Source organism: Rhinichthys klamathensis, unplaced genomic scaffold (genome assembly GCF_029890125.1).
Source record: "Rhinichthys klamathensis goyatoka isolate OS25496 unplaced genomic scaffold, OSU_Roscu_1.1 h1tg000040l_1, whole genome shotgun sequence".
Taxonomy (NCBI): Eukaryota; Metazoa; Chordata; class Actinopteri; order Cypriniformes; family Leuciscidae; genus Rhinichthys; species Rhinichthys klamathensis.
The window spans coordinates 3,686,929-3,709,682 of record NW_026606587.1 but is presented as its reverse complement, the minus strand read 5'-3'; the positions used below and the strand labels follow the sequence as shown (position 1 = coordinate 3,709,682).

The window sequence follows — 22,754 nt, the reverse complement described above, 5'->3', positions numbered from 1 at the left end:
ACCCAAGGATGCAGAAAAAAACATCTGCAGAATACTTAACCTTTCCCCCACCAACAACAAACTCCATGTGTTTGCTTTTTTTAAAATGGAAAAACACGGAGGCATAAAGCCTGAGCAGAATAAGCACACACAATAAGCAGAAGTGGGAGAACTTGGTGTTTCATTTCAATTCCGGAGAACCCCAAAAATATTTCAACCCCAAAGTAAACCCAGATTGTGCTTTTGTCAAACATACATACACAGAGCACATCCCTTCACACACAAATGTAGACCTCACTTATATATAAAGTGTTTTACAATATTTCGGATTGCATCCATATACAGAAATAAAGCCAGAACCAAGCAAAAACGGAAGAAATGTGATATCACGTTAGAAATACACGTTCACGTCTCTGCCATTGAATCTCAAGTCTTCAAGATCAAGTCTAAATATTTTCCTGCTTTAGGTTAAGTTTATAAATCCTGTCATAGGACAAATATTATTATTTTATATATTTTTTCTCATCCATTAGGTAACACTATAGTTCAAAAGAAAGTATATATTTACATGAATAAAAAACAAACAATATTTAATCTGAAATAATAATAATATGAATAATAATAATAATTATTATTATTATATTGTTGTTGTTAATAATAATTTAATAATATTATTTATTATTATTATTATTATTATTATTATTATTATGTTGTTGTTGTTGATAATAATAATAATAACAATAATAATTTTTAGGCATATTTTTCTTTTAGTTAACAGAAAATCTATATGTTTCCCCGTAGTAAATAAATGAGTTACTGTGGCAAACAATTTGTTTTTGCTCACACTAAGCCACATGGTACACCACCAGCATATGATGTATTACCAATCATACTATCTATCATATCATAATATCTATATCTGCATCTGTGGAAAACAGGAAAGAATAATATAATATAATATAATATAATATAATATAATATAATATAATATAATATAATAATAGAAAAATATTTCTCCTTGCAGATCTAAAGACTTGTTGAAGTCAAAGTCTAGGTTAAATTATGTTCAAGTCTAAGGGAAACGATATTGTTGGAATCACTTTCAGGAAGTTTTTTTTTTTTTCTGCTGATGGAAGATTTTATAAACTTTGAGAGCCAATCAGAATCTATCCTGCTTTAAAGAACTTAAGTTTTTAATGAGGCAGACACAAAACTAACACAAACAGAATATATCGTCCGCTGGTGTGGACACTAATGTAGTTATCTTTATAGTTATCGCTCTTGGTGTGAACAGGCCTTAAGAGTCTCAACTCAATGTATTTGTGAATTAATTGAGTCTTAGACTTCCGTTTTCATCTCTTGCACAAAAGCACACACACTTTTGTTGACCAGACTTTGTAATTCATATCAACACAAATTAACTTCTCATACCACAATACCATATGGCAACACAAAGGCCCAAACACCCAATAACCCAGATCAACCCCTTATAACATGAGGTTTATAACACAAGGGAATGAGGCACTTACTGTTTCCGTAGAGTCGAGGTGTTGTTGGTCCCAGAGCTGTCATTGCGCTCCAGTCGGCTTCTCTCTTTCTCAACAGGAGCTGACCCACATGACAGGCCTCGGGTCAGCCTCGTGTGTGTCCGTCGAGCTGGACCAGGCACTGTGGATGAGGGTATATTACTGCTGCTGTTCTGAATGACGCCTCCGGCATTGTGGTTTGGTAGTGATGATGGCTGGCTGGGCTTTGAGCTCTGGTTGTAGTTGTGGATCTGCTGCGATTTCTCGGTTCCTGGGTTCCTGTCCTGCCGCAGGTCCTGGTTCTCCTGGTTGACCCGGTCTAGCTGCGTCTCGAGCTCCTCAATGCGTTTACGTTGAGTTTCTAGCAGTTTGGCCTGGTTCTCGATGATGTTATTGAGTTCCAGAAGGTACTCCACAGCCCGACTTGGGCTGTCTGGGTTGGACTCCATAGTTTAGGCCTTACCCTTCCCCCCCCCCCACCTGATAAGTTCAGTGGGGGGGAGATAAAACAAAAGAGCCCGAAGGTAGAAGCTTGACAGATCTGTCTTTTATCCTATAAGATGCAACGAGTATCAACAAATGAAAAACACCAGCAAAGGACATTTACAGCACCAATGTTATTTGCAGCGATTGCATCTTAATGTTCATCCATGAATCCTTCAATTGTAAAAAAAAAAAAAAAAAAAAAAAAAAAAAAAAAAAAATGGCCTGTAACTTCAGCTCTCAGCAAATGAGTTCAAAGGGCAATCATTTGCATTCTCTCAGCTGTGATTGTACTTCAAAAAGTTAGTAAACAATGATAAAGTCTAAAAAAAAGGTATGGCATGTACAGTTCTGAGCATCAGCTTGTAGCTGTTCCAGACAAAAAGATCCATTTGAGTCCATGTGACGACATGAACTCATGAACATAAGTGATGTAAATAAATGCTTATATTACAGTCAAAAGAAATCTGTAGATCATTTCTACTGTTTCCACAAACCCAGTCATTCCAAAATCCAGTCATCTTGAGATTTGCTGTGCTACACACAACTCCCACATGCTGAGGTAGCACAGTGGAAAATAGGGAACAGCAGCAAAAATATACCAATTTATTCCCTGAAATCCACTAAGATCTGTATAGCTTGAGATAGAAAACATACTGTAAATATAAGTGAAGAAACGGCTTCACGACCAGTGAAATTCTAAAACTGAATCATAAATGTGAAGTCCAACATCTCAAGACAGTAACCCGCTTTTATAGGCTACAAAGCAGCAGAAGAAGAATTTGAGATAAATAAGTCTATGAAACAATTGCACGCGCCGAGCGCGCGTTCCTCTTCGTCTTCAATATAGTGTCAATGTATTTCAAAATATAATTTACATATATGGTTCCACATGTTAAAAAAAAACCTACTTACACCTCTCTTTATCTTCGTTTTCTTTTCTTCAACCCATTTTAAGGGAAGATTTCAGTGCATCTCGCGCGCTCCAATTTCTTTGTACAATCTTCGCGTCTTGTTAGTTTATTTTAACCTCGACGTCCGTCGAGTGTGAATAACAACGTCGTTTAAGACTTAAGGCATTTGTATTTTCTCTCATAAAACAGACTTTTCCAAGACGTAAATCTAAGAGGTGACCGAGGACCACTTGCGCCAAAGTTCCGCGTTCTCCTGTATTTCCCGAAGTAACCGACGCTTGGTCACTTGACGCGCGCTGATGCTTTTGAAGAAGATCTCGCGGATGCTCAGGTTCGTGAGCGCGCTTCTCACCTGACAGATCTAGTAGCAACTGAAAAGCAGAGAAGCGTTAAACTAGTCTTTCCTGCGCTCGTCACACAGTCTTCCCACGCAAGATCTTTTCAGTAGAACAGAGCGAGAGAGAGAGATATTTCAACAAATCAAGCTTAATCATACAAACATGTTAGGCTTTGTATGCAACGTAATAATTTGAATAGCCTTACAAAAATTACCATAGTAACAAGATCTCTATCAAAAATATCATAGTAACAGTTATTGTCAAGACATAAAATACATTTAAAGAAAGAGAATTACTTTGTTTAATGGAACAAAATCAATTCCTTGTTGGGATATCCAGTTCGTTCAAACTGGTAGGCTAGCTGCCTTATTCTTTTTTGGAACATGGTAGTTTCTAATGGTCATTCATTAGCTGGTTGACCAGCTACAATTTTCCAAAGCCAGTTTCACCACAAGATGCTATGACCTGGTTACAAGCTTAGACCAGCTAAATCATGTTCTAAATCAAAGCAGCTACCATCTTCCAGGAATACATAAAAACTTATTTAATTTGGAATTTAGAAATGATATGTTGTCGGGGGGAAATATGCTGTAAAAATCAAACCAATAAAATTGAAGATTAAGTTTTTGTTGGCTTTAATTTAAGTAAAAAATTGTGCTACAAAATGTTAGTAAGTTAATTACACTTTTCACTTAAGAATTGTATTATGAACAGTATGAATAGAACTGTATTAATCATGGCAATATTGTACAGTAGTAAAGAATAAAAAAAATGTTTGGTTACACTTTATTTTTAAGGTGTCCTTATAATTATACATTTAAGTACTCAGTAATATTAATTAACAACATGCTTTTACAACATGGTTAGGGTTTATTTGCATGTACAGTAATTATGCATAATTTACTGTTGTTACTACAGTAAGCACATATAACAAGGACGCTGTAAAATAAGTGTCTAATAAAGTGTCTGATAAATTAATAAATAATAATACATTATTATTACATTTTTGGTTGTTATCTCAAATACTAAAGTCAAGTAATTACCAGTTATTTTTATATTCATGTTATGAAGTGCTTTTCAATACACTTTGCTGTCATCTACTGCTCAGGGTAGAAATTACATCCACATGTAGCACTACACACACCAGAGAGAGAGAGAGAGAGAGAGAGAGAGAGAGAGAGAGAGAGAGAGAGAGAGAGAGAGAGAGAGAGAGAGAGAGAGAGAGAGAGAGAGAGAGAGAGAGAGAGAGAGAGAGAGAGAGAGAGAGAGAGAGAGAGAGAGAGAGAGAGAGAGAGAGAGAGAGAGAGAGAGAAAAAACACTCCAGTCCACAATTGATCTCAGGTAAATACATTAATGTTTATTATAACTCTTATATAGTTTGTTACCTGCATTTGGATTACAATAGATTATAACAATATAATCATAATAGAAACATAATATTATATGTATATATATATATAATTATAATAATATATTTATATTTATATCTATTTACAATCGGTACATATGGCCATAGACATTAGTATGGACATAAAGACAATGTGAGACTCTAAAATGGACCCTTCGGATTTAACGTGTAATAAATATAGAGGCGTAGGACTCGTTAGTGAAAGCTTATGTGGCATTGGCTCATACTTTGAATAATTATGATATGTTTAAAGATGCATGGACCACCAACACCAGACTGACTTCGACTTGATCCCAGACCTGCTGGGCTGCACAGAATACACTGCTGTCCCAATGATCTAAAATGGCAACATCTTATGCATAGTTTAAATGTGCGTACAGGTTCTGCTAGACAGTATGACACACAGAATGAACAATATCGGGTGATATTTGGGTTTGATGACACAAAAAATGAATCAAGGAAAATAACTGATAAGTAGTAGGCACAGTTCTTAGGTTAAATGCTAAAATATCATCAGTATATCTACAGTTAACAAGCTACAGTTCACAAGAGCATAATACAGTCATCCTCTCTCTCACTTTTACTAGCAAGCTTTCACCAATAAAGAAAAAGAGAAAGACCTTGGTGCATTAAACTAAAGAGGTTTTGCAGGCTTGGCACAACACCACTCAGTATTGCATCCAACTTACAGTATATTTCCAATACAAATGTTCAGCACAATAGTCCTTTTTGGTTGACGGGGTCAAAACGGCCAAGAGCAGTAAGAGGACCGTTTCATAAAGCATATCTTTGTCCTTTATCAATTACTGTTTATATTTAAAATAAATAGATATGATTTTCATATATACTGTATATTCTCTTTATGGAAGTTGGACTGAGAGTTAATCTTTGTATTTGTGTGAATCATACTTTAATAGCTGCAGGAAATGTGTCAAGCAGGGCAATATATTATTGTTCTGGTAAATGGCATAAACTAAAAACTCAGAAATGAAAACCTTTAAAAATATATCAATCAAGACATTTCATTTTAACTCAATTGAGATTTCCAAGGTCACAGAGACCAAGGTCAGCAGAAGAGTCTTTTGTTACAAAGGCAATAAGGGCCATTTTGAGGGTGTATAGGGGGATTAATAAATAAAAAAAGTTTATATATATATATATATATATGCTTCCTGAGATGTCAGAGACCCAGAGGGCACAAGATGAATACAATAATAATAATTTATGTATAAATGCATGAAAAACAAAACATGTTTCAGGGGAAACTCGACAAATATATGGCCTCTTGTGTAAGTTTACATGTTTACACACCATTCACAAGAACGCTAAATTATGCAGTCATACTTAGCAGAGATCTGAATAATGCTTATTTCGAGGAGGAAAAGCACAACACAAATTGTTCAAAGTTAATGTTTCGAACATGAAATCTCAGGCTATACTACTGTTCAAAAGTTTGGGGTCTATAAGATTATTTTTATGTTTTTGATGTTAAAGTCTCCTATGATCAAAAGTACAGAGAAAACATAGATATTATTACAATTTAAAATATTTTAATATATTATATTTTAATATATTATAAAATGTCATTTATTCCAGAAATTTTCAGCATCATGACTCTTCAAAGTCGGATGATCCTTCAGAAATTATTCTAATATGCTGATTTGCTGCTCAAGAAACATTTCTTATTATTATCAATGTTTAAAACAGTTGAGCTGATTCATATTTTTGAGGAAACCAACATATTTTTCCCCCGTATTCTTTGATGAATAGTAAGCATTTACTTCAAAAAAGACATCGTTTGTATGTAAAAGTCTTTACTGTCACTTTAAAAGTATTATTAAAAAAAAAACATACTGACCCTAAACTTTTGAAAGGTAGTGTATAATCATCATTCAATATTTGCTTTGTAAGTAATGAAATATGATCTTTCCATGGTTTATATGGAGCATTGTTAAAGATTAAAGAGAGTTCACACAGTGGTACAGAAGAGGAAAAACAGATGTGCAAAAGGTAAGAACTGGACTCAAGCTACCATTAAAGATAAGAAGAATATTTGGCCCTAAGCATGATCCTCTTGTTGTATACGAAGTCAACATACTGTAACAGTCTGGCAGAAAAGTAAAAGATGTTGATCATGGCAGACATTCTTTATGGAGGACAAAGTGGAAAAGAGGAAGAGAGAAAGGCTTGAGAGAGCGAACTGGAGTGGGAGTGTTCAAAAATTGCTTAAACGAGCAGAGAAAATAAAAAAAATAAAAATAAAAAAAAGTAATAATTTCCTGTAAGTGGTATTTGCCTGGGCAAAACTCGTCACCATGATGCTAGGTTGTTGTAGATGGTTGCTAAGTGGTAACTAAGATGCTCAAAAACACCCTTATCTTTTAAACTTGGCAACTTGCTATTGTGTACGATAAATATTGCTGCATGGCACAAATCACTTGTTATTTTCCTTATTTTTAAGTCACCTTGGATAAAAGCACCTGCTAAATCAATAAATGTAAATGTACTGTATGTAAACTGCTTAATGGCCAGATCAAAAGAGATTTTCTATTACTTAGAAATGGAACAGAACAGCTCTACTAAATTAATTGCTCTCTGCTTTCATATAATCGACTGCAAGCTTACATTCAGATCTGCCTCCATCCAATCAAAAATAGGAGAACCAAGTCTCCGGCCTTCATTTGTTTTTGTTTTTTTTCCATAATCTGTTTCACTCAGATGTACGTCACAATACGGAAGAAAAAAATCCCGTTTCGATGCGACTTAAAACATAAGTATGAGCAACAGTAAAAGAGATCATAAATCATGTTTCAGTTCCTCTACCTTTCCCTAGCATTCGTATCCTCTCAGCCTCTCTAATGATTCTCTTTGAGCTGGGTTTTAGCCAGGGGCCTGGAAGTGGGGGGCCCGGGGCCCTTTGTGTGGTTTTTGAGTTATTCAGATAAACAGAGAGACCAGAGATACTGGCCGCAGACATGCTACACTCAGACACACTGGCTCCTGACTCGGACTCTGCGTAGTCGGACGGCCCAGACGTGAGGAAAGCGAACGGGGTCCGATTGAACTCAGCGTCCCCTGCTGGCCCTTCCGATGAGAGGCCAGATAAGGGTCGAAGTGTGCGGGGCTGAATGTCTGAAGGTAGCACACGGACGCCCAAATAACGCAGGCGCTTATGAAAACTAATTTCTTGCTCTCCGTTCAATTCGCCTGGAATCCCTCGTTCAGTTTTTTTGTTCAGCTCCCACTCAAGCGCTTCCTTATTCGCCCTTCTCTCCTTTTCTCTTTCCCATTCCCTGTCGCTCTCTGATTTCCTCTCCTCCTCCTCCTCCTCCTCCCATTCTTTGTCTTTCAGCCTTTCTCTCTCTCTCGTCCACTCTCGTTCTCTCTCTCTCTCCCACTCATCGTCCTCCTCATCTTCCTCCCACTGAAGTTTAGGCTCAGGAAGTCTCTGGTTATTGATGGTTTGTTTGTTCTTGCTCTCGTCCCCTTCACTCGTTCTCTCCACCCGTCTCACCCTCTCTTCACTCTTGCTCCGTCCTGACCTGTCTTCCCTTCTCTCGTTACCTTTTTCCTTCTTTCTCCCATTTCTTTCAACACTTCCCTCCAAGTGTTCTTCACTATGCCCTCTAAGTGTGTTTCTAGGCAAGCTCTGTGACCGTTTGTCTCTCGACCTTCGCCCCCCACCCTCGAGACTGTCAGGGCTTTCGCGGTCTCCTCCGTCACCTTCCCTTTGTACTCTCCGCCCTCGTTTGGTCTTCCCTGGTTTTTGAACGCTGGATTTGGCATCCTGTTGAGCACGGCGACGGGTTACTGAAGCCAAACCCGACTGCAGGGCCTGGGGTGAGGAGGAGACGGCTGTGACGTCATCAGGGTCTGAGGGTGAGACGTAATGGCGGAGAGAAAAGAGGAAAAATGAACATTGTAAGCATTTACTCACTTGATTATGTAACATTATTACATTAATGCAACAAACATTGTTGAAAAGAGTTCAGTGCTTCTGGTGCAGACAAGATATTTGTGTGGGGAATATTTCAGTAACTCTTGTTCAAGTAAAATGGAGAGAGTTTTGAAAACCAATCACAACGAATGTTCCGGAACACTTCGAGTGTTTCGCGGGGGTCTTTTGTCACCCTCTTCAGCGAGGACTTTGAGGTCATTCTGAATGTGCCGCGTGCTTCACTTTTAAAACCCTTTCACACGTAAGTTTAAAATATTCTAACTGACCCCCCAGCGTGAGTTTTTCAAGGCGACCGTTATTTAGAACCTGTCACTTTAATGTTTCCATGGTGACGCGTCATTTCTTGTCACGTGACACAGCGCAATCGCAACACAGAGCTGAATGAGTGATGATCTGCTTTTATGTCTTTTTTCCTTTTCTATTCAAAATATTCACAAATGTATTAGCTACAGCATGAAACACTGATATTCCGATTGTCAAATATGTGCAAGTGGATGTGTTTTGTTGTTTAAACATATTTATAACGATCGCGTTAGTTGAGCTGTATGCACGATGGGCGGCGCCATGTTAGTTTGTTTCACAGTTCAGAGAATCGGACCTGTTGTTTCTCACGAAATACATGAAAGTAAGTGGCCGGTGAACTAGGAGAAGAATAGGGTAAAATGTAAAGCTACTTACACAATGTGTATCTGATATGAATAAAACGTTTTGTCTTATTATAATGGAAATTATTATTGTTGCCGTTTCCATAGACATCAGTGTCTATTTTACTAATTCAAAATCACTGTTTTGCTAGTACTTATGTGTATTTAAATGTCTGAAACCTAAAATAAACATTATGTGGTTTAAAATACTCAATAGTTGTGATATATGACAGCACTGACTGAGTGCGTCTGTCTCTGGCTCAGCGCCAGCCAACGCGCGAAAGCACGTTTGAATTTAGCAGTTGATCACGTGATGCACTGACCGTTCTAATCACACCGGTGTGATCGTACGCTCCAGGGACCAGCCAAGACTGATCACACCGGTGTGATCGTACGCGTCAAAGGGTTAAAGCTGCGGCTGACTCATTAAAACTAAAAGCTAAGAAGCTTTTGAAATGCAAAAGATTCTGTTTGATATGCTAATAACGATCCACTTAATTATATGCAATAACTCTATTATTGCATGACATAACTTCACTATTAAATAATACAACAAAACCTAAATCATGTTTATAATTACAATAAAATCTAATAACAAAATAATTGCCAAAGTTAACATCATTCTTAAAAAATACAGATTCCAAAGGACGCGAGGAACCTTTCAACCTTTCACCACACCTTTAGTGTGAAGAACAACTTTAAAAATAAATAAATAAACTTTTCCGCAATGGAAAGATTCCATGGCTGTTAAAGGTTGACGGAATTATCAATGCAAATAAATATATATATTTTTATATGTATAACAATAAGAACAATACGAACAAATAAGAACAAAATGAATGAATGATTATTATGTTTCTAGTATGTTATATGTTTGGCAACAGTTTTTCTAATGCACTTTAGTTCCCTTTCTCTACACTCGGAATAGTCCGAATAGCAGGACAATTTCATAAGCATATAATGTCTAATATAATTGGCTAATAGAATATATAAGAGCTAAGTAAATTTTAATGACTGTTCCAAATTAGAGATGATTTAACAATAGCGAAGCCATTTGCAGTCTTTGTATGGCAGAACTGAATTATCATTAAAAAAAAGGTATGAAATAAAAGCGCAACACACCACTGATGGTTGAAATGATAATGAGAGGGCCAACTAAGGGCTTCTGCAGAGTCAAAAGACATCTCTGTAACATATTTTGTTTTCTCTCATTAAACAAGAAGCTGAATGCACTGGGAATGAATGAACAACATTTTAATCGTGCTCCCTGACCCATAAATTCTGTAATGAGGAATTTTCCTCCCATTGGAGCAACTGAAGCTTGAAGTACCCTCTAAATGCTATGCATGTTTTGCATGCTTTAATTGGCTGTCAAAATAATGTAATGTATCTTAATTATGTTCATTTGGTTAGTTTATAAGCATATAATTAATTTGATTATTGAATTTTAAATGATTGACAGCCATATGATACTAAAAAAAAAAATCATGCAATCAATTGCAATTTTTTTTTAAATCTACTGACAAACTTCTAATAATATAATGCAAGTTAATTAGCTTCATCTGGAATTACCAACAAACATTACAGCTGTTTTTAAATCATTACCTCTTCTGTCATACTGCATCACAAACAGGTTGACATCATAGTGACTCTTGGTGTATTATTAACATATGACAGGGAGACCGGGAAACACGGTCAAAGACGTTTAGACGACAGAGAAATATGAGACAGATGTAGAGAAACAGTAAAATGGAGGACTAACAGGAACAGCTACCAACCGCGTATTTTCTGTCCTTCCAATCACATAGAAACACGGTTCGCCCAGCTTGGAGTTGGTCATACAGAGAGAGAGACTGGAGAGCTCCACTAAAGGAGGAGGAAAAGAAAGAGGGAAAGCCGAAAGATTGAAAACAAGGAGTTAAGGGAGGAGGAGAGTGAAATATATATAAAAAAAAATGGTTCATAGGAAATAAAGGCAATGAAAGATCAAAATATAAAGAAAGCAATGAGATAAAAATAAGGATGAAGGGCAAATCAGACGAGATGACCCAAAATTGAAAGCAAATTAGTAGAAGCGAGTGTAAATAATTTGTTAAAAAGACACAAATAATGAAAGGGGATAGTAATGAGTTATAAAAAAATGAAATCAAGGAGAATAGAAAAAGGGAAAAAAAAGTCCAAATAAAAAAGCAGAGAAGAGCTGTTAGTAAGCTAATAGATACAGAGATTTTCATAAAAAGACAAATAATGTTTTATAAAGACTAGACTGATGAGCTTTTAACTTTTGAAACAGTTAACCCTGGGTCATTCTAAACTCCGGGTAAATGTAATCCTGGGTTATCTTGATACCGTTTATTTGCAACATGTGGTGATTCGATGACCGTCCAAAGCGTGTGAATATGAGCCCTACAATTGGTTGTACAATACTAACACCACATTGTTTCACACTGTACAAGTTTGGCACAGCAATGCAGAGAAAAAAACCCCTGCTTCTAAATTACAAGTGTGAAATATTCCTTTACCTGGGGTTAAAAGCAGGGTTTAAAACAACGATAACCCAGGGTTAAGCACAGTGTGAAAAGCCCTATTGAATTCTACACATTCTATATGCAAGTCTACATCCATAAAAAAAAAAAAAAAAAAAAATTATTTATTGAACATTGGTCTATTTTATAATTTTGCTTTAGCTGTTTGAAAAACCAACAAAGAAGCTTAGCCAACGAAGGCTTTAAGATAGTGATTTTACCATGGTTAAGGGGATTTTACGCTAACAACGGCCCTTTACCACAGTTAAACCACTGTTACATACAGCCTCTCATGGCTTATTGCTTTGTACATGATCATGTTATGTTATTATTTGTTATCTGGTGACAACATGATCTTTATAGCAATGTGAATATGACCATCATGTTTTAGATGATAACATTCGGGTGATGTTCAGCTGACTTCTGACATGTTGTCTTACCGTAGTCAGGGACGTATCCATTTCCTCTTTTAAACACGAGGTGTATCCTGGTTCCTCCGGTCCTGATCTGCTCCACAGCCTGACTGTGAGTCATTCCTGTTGTACTGTCTCCATTGATCTCCACCAGCTGATCGCTCACCTACAGCAAACACAATTACAACAGAAATGAGCCACAATTGTGTTTTAGACATTATTATTATTTGTACAGTGAATAAACAGCAACATTTATAAAAGTAAGACCATGTATTTTTGGACCAACATAAGTGCAATTAAATACAATTAATACAATTAGGAAATTATTATGACAATATTTTCTAATTTGTGGTGTTTGCTAAGGCGCTTTTCTAAGCGATCAGACTGACAGTAACATTGACAATAATAAGAAATATTTCTTGAGCATCAAATCAAAATATTCAAATAATTTCTGAAGGATCATGTGACACTGCAGAATGGAGTAATGATGCTGAAAATTCAGCTTTGTCGTCACAGGAATAAATGACATTTTAAAATATATTTCAACAGTTATTTTGAATTGTAATAATAACTCACAATACAATATATAAGAGTCTTCTTTAAAAAAAAAAACATTAAAACATCTTACCGACCCCAATCTTTTAAATGGTAGGGTATTATAAAATAGTAGTGTTTTATAAAATGGCTGACAATGTATACGGTATCACACGCTCTCCTCAAAAAGCAACATTTTGCAGCCTCTACCACACACACACACACACACACCTGCTCACGTACATCTAAATAAGGGTGTCCTCTTGACTTCCATTGTTCTTAAGGTAACTATAATTACTACAGACTAACCTTAACCCCAAAATAATACTTAGAATGAAACCATTGTGATTATTTAGTCTCTTTACACTTTTTCAGGCATTTTTGCATAATTGTATCCCCAAAAGTAATTACTTTATCTATAGATCAAAGCCACAGATCTGCACCTGTATTTTGTGGCTGCGTGAGGCCGGTCCTCCCTCCATCAGTCCCAGCACATAGAGTCCCATGTTGTATTCACTTCCTCCTCTCAGACTAAAGCCGAATCCAGTGGACCCCCTCTCCAGTTCCACACTATAGTACCGTGTGGCGTCCTGCTTTGTGTTTCAAAGAGGGGAAAAAAATGAAAAAGGAGGGAGTTATTATTTGTCATTTTTTTGCCAGACAGCTTAAGTAAAGGCATTGTAAGGTAAAGGTATTGCTCACCTTTGGTTTTGACCTGTGAGTTTTCCTGTTCTTATAATCAGAGTCATTATCTGCTCGCTCTGAGGAATCTGACGGGAGAAAGGTATTAGGATACAATTTTGTTACAATGTTATTTATTGCTTTAGATATATATTAAATACATACTGTATATAAGTAAAAAAAGATCAGTAGTGAACAAACAAACAAACAAAAAATATTTTTCTGTCTCATATTTGAGCTTTCTCAATAGCTGTCCTTAGATTCAAGCTCTGAACATTCAACCAGCAACCAACTTCATGAGCTGCATCCTGGGTCACATTTAAACAGTATTGAAGTTGATATGCTATTACATATTATACTTGTTGCCTATTTTTCCTCCACCATCTGAGGGATGGTAAGTATTAGGAGGGAAGATAAGTATTATACTTATATAAGTATTATACTTATATAAGTATAATATAAGTAATAAGTATAAGTATTATACTTAGTAGATATACTTATCATCTGAGGGAAGATAAGTATTAGGATATGTTTTTGTTATAATGGTAACTACGGCTAATTCAATAAATAAATGACACTTTTTATTTAATGAAGTAAAAACGATCAGCGCAGGTGTATGAAGTAATCCACTTACGAGCGCTGGCGCGGGGTACGATGGTCAAGCGGAGTGTGTTTCCAGCTCTCCTCAGGATCTGAGCCAGCTCTCTGTGAGGTAAATTCACCACTGATCTCCCATCCACAGCTTCCAGACGATCCCCAGGCCTGATCTGACCACTGCGAGCCGCCGGGCTGCCTCTGCGGACCGTCACAAACCTGTGAGGCAGCAGAGACGCTGCTGCAGAAGAAACAGAGAAATGTTCATTTAACATTAAGAGAGATGCTTGCCTCTGCAAAACCTGACAACACAATATCAGGGTGTTTAGGGTGTAGAGCATTGCTATTTGTTGCTATTGAGTTTTAAGCAGGAGTTCTATGGTTGCTAGGCTAGGGCACTGCTTTGTAGTTTCTTACTGGCACTTATCAGAGAGAATCAATAATTGAAGTCTGTCTGACATTTTTCTTTTAAATAAGCATTTTTATCAGGCTCCTATGTTTAGGTTCAGTAATTTCGCTTTCATGGCAATGAAAAGGTTATTTGTCAGTTATTGAAATGTCTTACTTTTCAAAAATGCCACTGATAAGAGTAAAATTGAAAACATAAAAGTGCTCTTTTAAAAGATAAATGTCAGACGGACTTATAGGTTTTTGTATCTGAAGTCTTCAATTATACATCTGATAGACTGTTATTTCGTTGGGCAAAGGAGAGAATGAATGAGACGACAGAAGAAAGAGAAAAGAACAATCAGAAAAAAATACATTGTTTTTGTGTTGTGATGTTAAAAGCTGGATGGCGGAGAATGTTCTTCAACTCAACGACTCCAAAATCCTTCATTTGTATTGGGTAATTTTTGACCCCACGCTCAAACTTGATAACAGATAAATTCAGCTGTCAAATCAGCATTTTTTTTTTCAGCTTAGGATTGCCAAAATGAAACCTTTCCTCCCACTCAATGACTTAGAAACTATTATTCAACCATTTATTTCATTGAGATTGGACTATTGCAACTCAATACAAAGTTCTTTCATGAAACTAGATGGCACAGGCTAATAGGTCCTCAACTCAACTTGCTTGCAATCACATCATTCTCTACAGGGAACAGCTGATTGGTTCCTGCTGTATCAGTCAATGAGCTCGCTGCTCAACCTTCAAATACTTGGTGAGCATTTGCCTTAAGCCTAGTTCACACTACATGATTTTAAAACGTCGGGCTGAACTGTGCGGTTCACACTACATGACTTGCTCTCTGTGAAATCAGGAGTGTTCAAGTTGTTGAGCTGTTCACACCACACAACACAACGTGATTGATCCGCAACAGGAGGTAACGCACTACACGAGTTGACAACAACTCTGTCACCCAACGATTCTATCTTGTCTACAAACCACGTTTTGTCACGAAAAATCACGCGATAAAACGAACCGGAAATGACGCGAAACAGCATGCGCGCCAATACCCAGCGAAGAAGACGAAGAAGAACACAACACGCGAATATGGACGTCAGACAGAAACTAGTGCTGCAAACTGTTTGTGCAATGATTTTCTCAGTTTGCGCTCTGAGAAAAAACGCAAAAAAAGAAAAAATAAGATTTACCCGGTGACCTCAACCCATGCCTTACTCTGATTGGCTGTAGCTCATGACATCACGTGAGGTTGAGTCGTGCGACAGCTCTGGATATCTAGCACGCTAGATATTTTTCTGGGCTCGGCGACGCGTCGGCGAGGCGTATGCGAGCGTCTTTGATGCGTTGTTGGCTCTTTCATACTAACAGATTGGCGAGCGTTCATCGCCCGCTAATCCCCCACGATTTGCACGCGATAACACCCTGACCTGTCGGCGAGCTCAACGATTTGCAAATCGGGCTTAAAATCATGTAGTGTGAACTAGCAGTGCAGCATGCTTTCAGACTCCCTCCACCTTCCCCAGATACAACTGTATAGACAAGGGTAATTCATGTACGCTGTATTGTGCAGCAGCAGCATGTCTTACTTGCTCACAGCAGTGTGTTGTGTATGTATTGGCAGTAGCAAGTCCCGTACTTGCTCTACAGCAGCAGCATAGCAGATCTATTCTGTTAAGACCAAATATCTCAACATCTTAAAACCATTCAAAACCATTACCATGCCAAACACTGAGTCACAATACAGAATTGTATTTAGGGGTCTCTCAATCTTGTCTATCCCATCTCCAGTTGGACCAAAATGCTGCAGCCAGACTTTTAATTGGCACTAGAAAGAGGGAAAGTATTACACCCGTTTTTGGCTCCAAAGTCCTTGAATGGTTTGGCACCACACTATTTATCTCTCTTACCATCAGACCAATAGGTACTTAAGGCCATCTAATACTCTGTTGCTGTCTGGACAGATGTGCTTAAAACTTAAGGGGGATCATGCATTTTTTCGGTGGCAGCACCTCGGTTCTTGAATAGCTTGCCTTTGTACCAAAAATCTTCCTCTTCTAAATGTGTTTTTTTAAATATTTGCTTAAGGCGTATCTCTTTACAGTGGCTTATGAGTTAGGGTTACCAGTTCTGGCACTGTTGAGAGGGGATTGTTTGTATAATTTACCATTATCTGTAATTTTGTTACTGTCTTGTTTTGTGTAATATCGGTTTATGTATTGCTGTTATTGTAATTTACTTGCCCGTGCAGCTCTTTAATCAGTTTTGTCGTTATTAAATATGTTAAATAAATAAGCTAAATTAAACTGAACTAAAATCATATTGCATGATAACTATCCCCTATGTGTACAATGACAGTTAGCAAAGACTTGCAAAACACACAGATAAGAATAAAGATGGATTATCTAGGGAGAAGCAGATAAAGAAACCTCTGTGGAGATTTCTCTCTCTGGATAGAGATAGGAGAGATGATGGATGGAGGGTGGAAAGAGTAAAGTGGGAGGGATTCAAATGGGACAGAGAGAAAGATTGCGAGAGAAAGATAGAAGGAAATTATTTATCAGTGTGGCAGGAAAAAAGTTACTCTCTCTCATTCAATGTCAAACTCTTTCCAGGGTGGCTTTTAAAGGCATCCATCATTAATATTCGTCTGATTCTGTGGCTGCTGCAGATCCTCTCAGAAAATCACACTGAATGTCACCTACAGAAACCTGACGCAGCTCGCAGTCAGATTATCAATGTAGATCCTTACAGTCGTTAATATCACAGTCATCGTGGTGCTTATATGATGTTAGGGATTACAGACAGATAAGAGATTACACATTTCTGATCTGGAGCTAAATACTGAAATGAGACCTTTTGCAGATTTCTTTTTTTTTTTTTTTTTAAATGACGGGGGGTTTACTTGAAGTAAGGTATTAATCCAATTCACATGAGATAAAATTGAATAAATTATTATAAATTTGGCAACTAATAACTAATGGTGCTTCACATTCTAGACAGTGGCGGTTATTATACATTCATGCTGTTTTCAAAGGTCTAAATCTTTTAGATGCTTTAAGTGAAATCTTGAAGACATCTTTTTACATGCTTTAAATAAAACATGATGTTGTACGTTAGAAAATATGGATAACTTAAAAAAAAAGAGAAGAACAAAAATGCTGAAAAAAATTTAATACTTTCAATATTCAATGTTAAACATTTGAAAACAAAACAAAAGAAAAACAAATCAGAAGCAAAGCAAAAGAAAACAAAACATGGAAACACCATCTTACTTTTTTATAATAATAAAAAAAAAATTGAGTGTATTTTCTTTTAAAACATACTCCAATAATCTTTGTTTTATAGAAAAATATATATATATGTGTGTAATATACAGAGCCACGCACATGACATGCAGACAAAAATAAAAATAATTGTGGACACTATTTTCTAATTTGTTCACTCGTTTCAGTTAAATCATGGCCACTAATTAAGAATTTGTTCCAACGACTTATTAATTTGTTCCCTCGTTTTAGTAAATCGTGGCCACATTGAACTCATCTGTTCCCTCATTTTGATTAAACTAAAACAAGGGAACAACGTGGCTATGCTTTAGTAAAACAAGGGAACGAATAATTAAAACGAGGGAACAAATTAGTAAAACATGCTAGCGTATTAGTAAGTTGCGGCAACACATTTTTAATTTGAGCTCTTCATGAGGTGCATCATGGGATACTTTTAAACAGTATTTTACATGTATGTGCTTTCCCTCAACCATCTGGTCCAACTCATCCAATAAATAAATAGTCAAATATTCTGACTATCACAGTATGTACTGTATCTAAACACATGCACTTACATTTGTTACAGTTGTTAGTTTGCTAGATATGTTAAATCCAGCTGTTGAGTCTAAACTGGAAGTTTCTTAAATCAATTAGTAGGGGTAATGTCTGTGTACATAAAGCAACAATAATCCAAAAGTCACGTGCAGACACTAAAGGGAAATGACCTTGTAAGTCCACATCTTTGTCCCTAAAGTCAATCTGCCTGTCTCCATTAGCGTACGCCATTACCGAGAACAGAAACTTGTCCTGTGCCGACCTACTTAGAAACACACACTCGCACACACTGTTGGAGGCACAAATATTCACATGCCCACACACACATCTCTCTTTCTGTCCTGCCTCTATTTTCTCGGGACTGAACCTCTGTAAGCAGAGTGCTGAGAAACAGAAATCTTCAGTAATGTTTAATGCTTACTCGCTTTAGCTCAAAGGGAAAAATTCATGCTTAGCCTTTTGATTTTCCCTCCATTCTCCCCAGCCTGAGGGAATATCTGTAAGAACTAGCATTAGCGTCTTGGATTAAAATGACTTTCTATTACGTTTCTGGGCCGATGCCAGTGTAAGATCTGCCTAGGAGGTGTTATGCATTACAGATTCTGCTTTTACTCAAAGCATTAATTGACTGAGACCATCATTTTAATGACAATCCAAGTACCATTTGACTTTTAATGTTGCCTGATTGGCAGTCTGGATTTCATGTTAAGTGTGTATGATAAATTCCATATTCTACACATTATAATGTGACATACACATACAAAAGCAGTTGTAATTGAATCTTATGACCATTTTCCACCATATTTGTGCACTGTACATTTAAGACGTACATATGTTAATGATATGGGCTTGTCATATGTGGATTGATTGTGGATAAATGTGTTTGCTAAATGATGTTTATGTAATTATGGTTGCTCAAGTTCAATAATTAATCATTTTGATCTGGCTTTTTGAGGGTTGGCAGCAGGGCTTGACATTAACACCCGCCAACCCGCCAAATGCGGGTGGATTTTGCTCGTGGCGGGTAACACAGTCACTTCAACTAGCCACTTTGGCGGGTTGAATAATTGTAGTCTTTTCAAAAGGCATCTGAAGCGCACTGGCTGCGTGGCGTGCGCGTCTCCGCTGCGTGGTGTGTCCGTTTTTATTTCGGCTCCCATGTTAACAGGTTAGAACTTGCACACTGCCTGCGTGACGCGCGTCTCGAGCCGCGCCGAAAACGCGTGCATGCTAGAAAAAAAACCGACGCCTATTTCTCACGCGACACGCAAGCCTGTTGGAAGCGTTTCCAGGCTAAATAGAATAGGAAAATATGTCATGTTGACACGAACACATATTAATAAATGGCATTTTTATGTTTGAAAGTCCATAGGTTTTGGCAAATGCAGATATAATTTAAAAAAAATCAAATATTGCACCTGTCAATACAGAACGAAATATTCTTATAGCCTATTTTGCCGTCTATGCTGCAACGCCCGAATCCCGAGATAGCCCTCCATGTACGTTAGCAGACGCAGTCAGACACGTTTCTGCTGTGCAAAGACACAGAAAACGCAACTTGTAACAACGAATTTCCCATCGGGGCTCAATAAAGTAATTCTGATTCTGATATTTTCAGTGTTTCTAATGCTAAAGGTTTTTTCAGTTTAGTTTTTTATATTTTTTATTAATCTTCTACATCCATGCACCACTTTTATTATGCAATAAGAAGCTATGTCTTCATCTTAATACATGGTTTTATAGGAGCTTTAAAGGAGCTTTACACACAACCTTATCAGAGCTAATGATAATGACCTGTATTGTTATACCTAGTCTTGATTTGCGTGTGTACAGTGGTTTTACATTTAAAAGGGTTGTAAATCTAGTTCAAGTAAATTTTAGCACGCCATAGTCAACTTTAATCAGGTAATTTCACAACAACAAAAATGTGGCTAGTAAAAATGCTGTGTGGCTAGTAACTTTGGAAAACCACTAGCCACATTGGCTAGTGAGCAAAAAAGTTAATGTCAAGCCCTGGTTGGCAGGCATTTTAGTGGTTAAATGTCTGGGCTGGTAAACCCAAAGGCTCAAATCCCATAATGGGAAATATAAGAAGAGGAAAGTGCTCGGAGTTGCCATCACTAATCTGCTTGTGAGTAAAGCACTTACTCCTGATTCCTCTGGAGGGACTGTTTCTGTAATAAAAATAAGTCACTCTGGATAAGATGGCAGCAGTGTTACGTAGAGAGCCTATATGTTATGCATTCATAATGCCTTATAATACAGCTTACAATCAGATGTTTGAATAATAACCACAGATATTATCAAATAAATTATAATACTTATCAAATATATGTACAGTAACGTCCAAAAGGTTGGAGTCAGTAAGATTTTTCGGAAAGAAATTAATACTTTTATTCAGTAAGGGTACATTAATTGACCAAAGTGCCAGTAAAGACATTTATAATGTTACATTAGATTTATATTTCAAGTAAATGCTGTTGTTTTAAACTTTCTAATCATTATAGAATCCAGAAGAACATTTATAACAGTTAAAAAATAGTAAGCAAGCACAACTGTTTTCATTATTGATTGTAAGAAATGTTTCTTGAGAAGCAACTCAGCATATTAGAATGATTTTTGAATCATGTGAGACTGTAGACTGGAGTAATGATGCTGAAAATTCAGACATACCATCACAGGAATAAAGTAACGTAAAAAATAAAATAAAATTGAAAACAGTTATTATCAAATCAAATCAAATCGTCTTATAAATAGTAATACTATTTCACAATATTACTGTTTTCACTTTATTTTTGATCAAATAAATGCAGCCTTGGCAAGTACAAAAGTATTTTTTCAACCACAATAAACTTTTAAATATTTCCTACTGTAATAAAAATATTGCCCATTGTAATTTTGTATTTTATATTTTCATTTTTTTGGGGCATAATGCTAGGAATATTCCATAAATGTATTCAAGAGGAGGCATGTGATTGTAAATATGGAATTGACTTGACGTACGTGACTTTTTATTAGTGAGATTCAGACAATTGCTCTTTCAACTCATGAATCAAATCAAGAATTATGGTAAAAAAATTAGTTAATCTTCAAAGATTCAGGTACTGTAGAATGATTAGAATAAATTATTGTTATTTCCAAATGTGATATTAATAAGACTGCATTGTAAATATATTTTGATGACACACACAAAAAAAAATGTTTCTTCCATAAACCGCATGCATTTTTGTTGCAAAGAAAGTACAAATCTGAACTACTGGTCTGACCAGCCAGCAGAGTTCAGTTGTGTTCTCCACTAGACAGGATTAAAACATCAGTTATGACAAATCACTAAATTAATAAATAACAATGAATAAAGTCCTTTCAATACGAGAAAGTGTAAAGCTGAGAAAAACAGACAAGCAGAGTTATGAGTGGAGTGGAGGAGAATCGTAATCACGGCTGTCACTGAAAATCATTAGTTTTCACACAATGCAGCATCCAGTGTGAGTCATACAGATTCAGCCTCCGGAAACACTTGAGCGCTGAATGAGAGTGCTGACGACTGACGTGTGCGCGTGTGAGTGTGTATAAAGAGCAGACCACATTTACATTTGTTCGGATTCACTGTTCCCAAGACAACGTTCGTGAAACATAAGCCACCTTTAACCTCTTAAAACTTTTTCATCTTTCATCTGTTCGACCTCTCCTGCATCTTTATTTCTTGCCCTTCATCTTCTTCCCTCTCATATTAGCTGTCATTTCTTTACGTTACCTCTCCATCCAATACCTCCATCCCCCATCCTTTGCTACTCTTTCAGTCGAAGCAGCTGTTTTGTTGAGTCAGAATCATTATATAGGGCATCAGACCCAGAAAACACAACCTCCATGTAGAGCACAAACTCATTCAGCTGTTAACAAATTACAGTCAGGGTTCAAACATTTACTTTTGATGTCAATGCCAATGGCGAGTGAATTGGGAACATTTCACAACTATTAATGTTTCTTACCAGCCATTGAACTGTGTTTTTAAGTATCGTAAATAACAGTGTCCTTATGACAATCGGTTTTATTTAGCTGTTTTTCAGTAAATAGGTTATGATAAATAACGCAAGTCGTCGTCTCTCCGCAAAATGACACCAGCCACAAAAACATCAAGGCATTGTGATTCATTGTTACTCATATTTGGTAATTTGGCTCACCACATGGACTTCGGGAACATTAATAAATACATTTTAAAAAACTAGATAAAAGATATTGAGGATAACCTGCTGATGGTAAAATCATCAGATGATGCACAAACTGCAACATGTTTTCTTAAGTAGATTTAAATTGTACACATCGTTTCCATCTGTGAGGGTCAAACTATCATTCATATACAGTAATTCAATGTAAATCATGTATTATGTTGCATTTATGAATAATAAATAGTTCATGCATCAGGTGATTGTTGGTTTTATAGCATTTTAAAGGTGAAGGGTGTATTTGTTATGATGAGACTTCTTGACTGAAGGGGAAGAGTGTAATTTCTGAATTGCAAACATAACTGCTTT

The 22,754-nt window shown here is 36.6% G+C and overlaps 2 protein-coding genes across 15 annotated transcripts in view; both read right to left on the bottom strand.

The window, feature by feature from the left end:
• Positions 1-2,185, bottom strand: part of iqsec2b (IQ motif and Sec7 domain ArfGEF 2b) — an 85,495-nt gene extending 83,310 nt beyond the window's left edge. For all 7 annotated transcript variants that reach the window (XM_056246633.1, XM_056246634.1, XM_056246635.1 and 4 more), the window contains exon 1: positions 1,509-2,185. In XM_056246633.1, the coding sequence (XP_056102608.1) occupies positions 1,509-1,954 (446 nt within the window). In that variant the 5' untranslated portion in view covers positions 1,955-2,185. The remainder of the gene's footprint in view (positions 1-1,508) is intronic.
• Positions 2,186-7,400: 5,215 nt separating this feature from the next.
• LOC130081920 (membrane-associated guanylate kinase, WW and PDZ domain-containing protein 1) overlaps positions 7,401-22,754 on the bottom strand; it is a 115,761-nt gene continuing 100,407 nt past the window's right edge. For 3 of the 8 annotated variants that reach the window (XM_056246645.1, XM_056246641.1, XM_056246644.1), the window contains 5 exons: positions 14,039-14,239; positions 13,426-13,493; positions 13,167-13,316; positions 12,217-12,355; positions 7,401-8,522 (listed from right to left, as the gene is read on the bottom strand). In XM_056246645.1, coding sequence (XP_056102620.1) covers positions 7,453-8,522; positions 12,217-12,355; positions 13,167-13,316; positions 13,426-13,493; positions 14,039-14,239 — 1,628 coding nt within the window. In that variant the 3' untranslated portion in view covers positions 7,401-7,452. Of the gene's footprint in view, positions 8,523-11,013; positions 11,118-12,216; positions 12,356-13,166; positions 13,317-13,425; positions 13,494-14,038; positions 14,240-22,754 lie in introns of all 8 variants that reach the window. The other 5 variants (XM_056246642.1, XM_056246648.1, XM_056246646.1 and 2 more) reach the window with 4 other exon arrangements.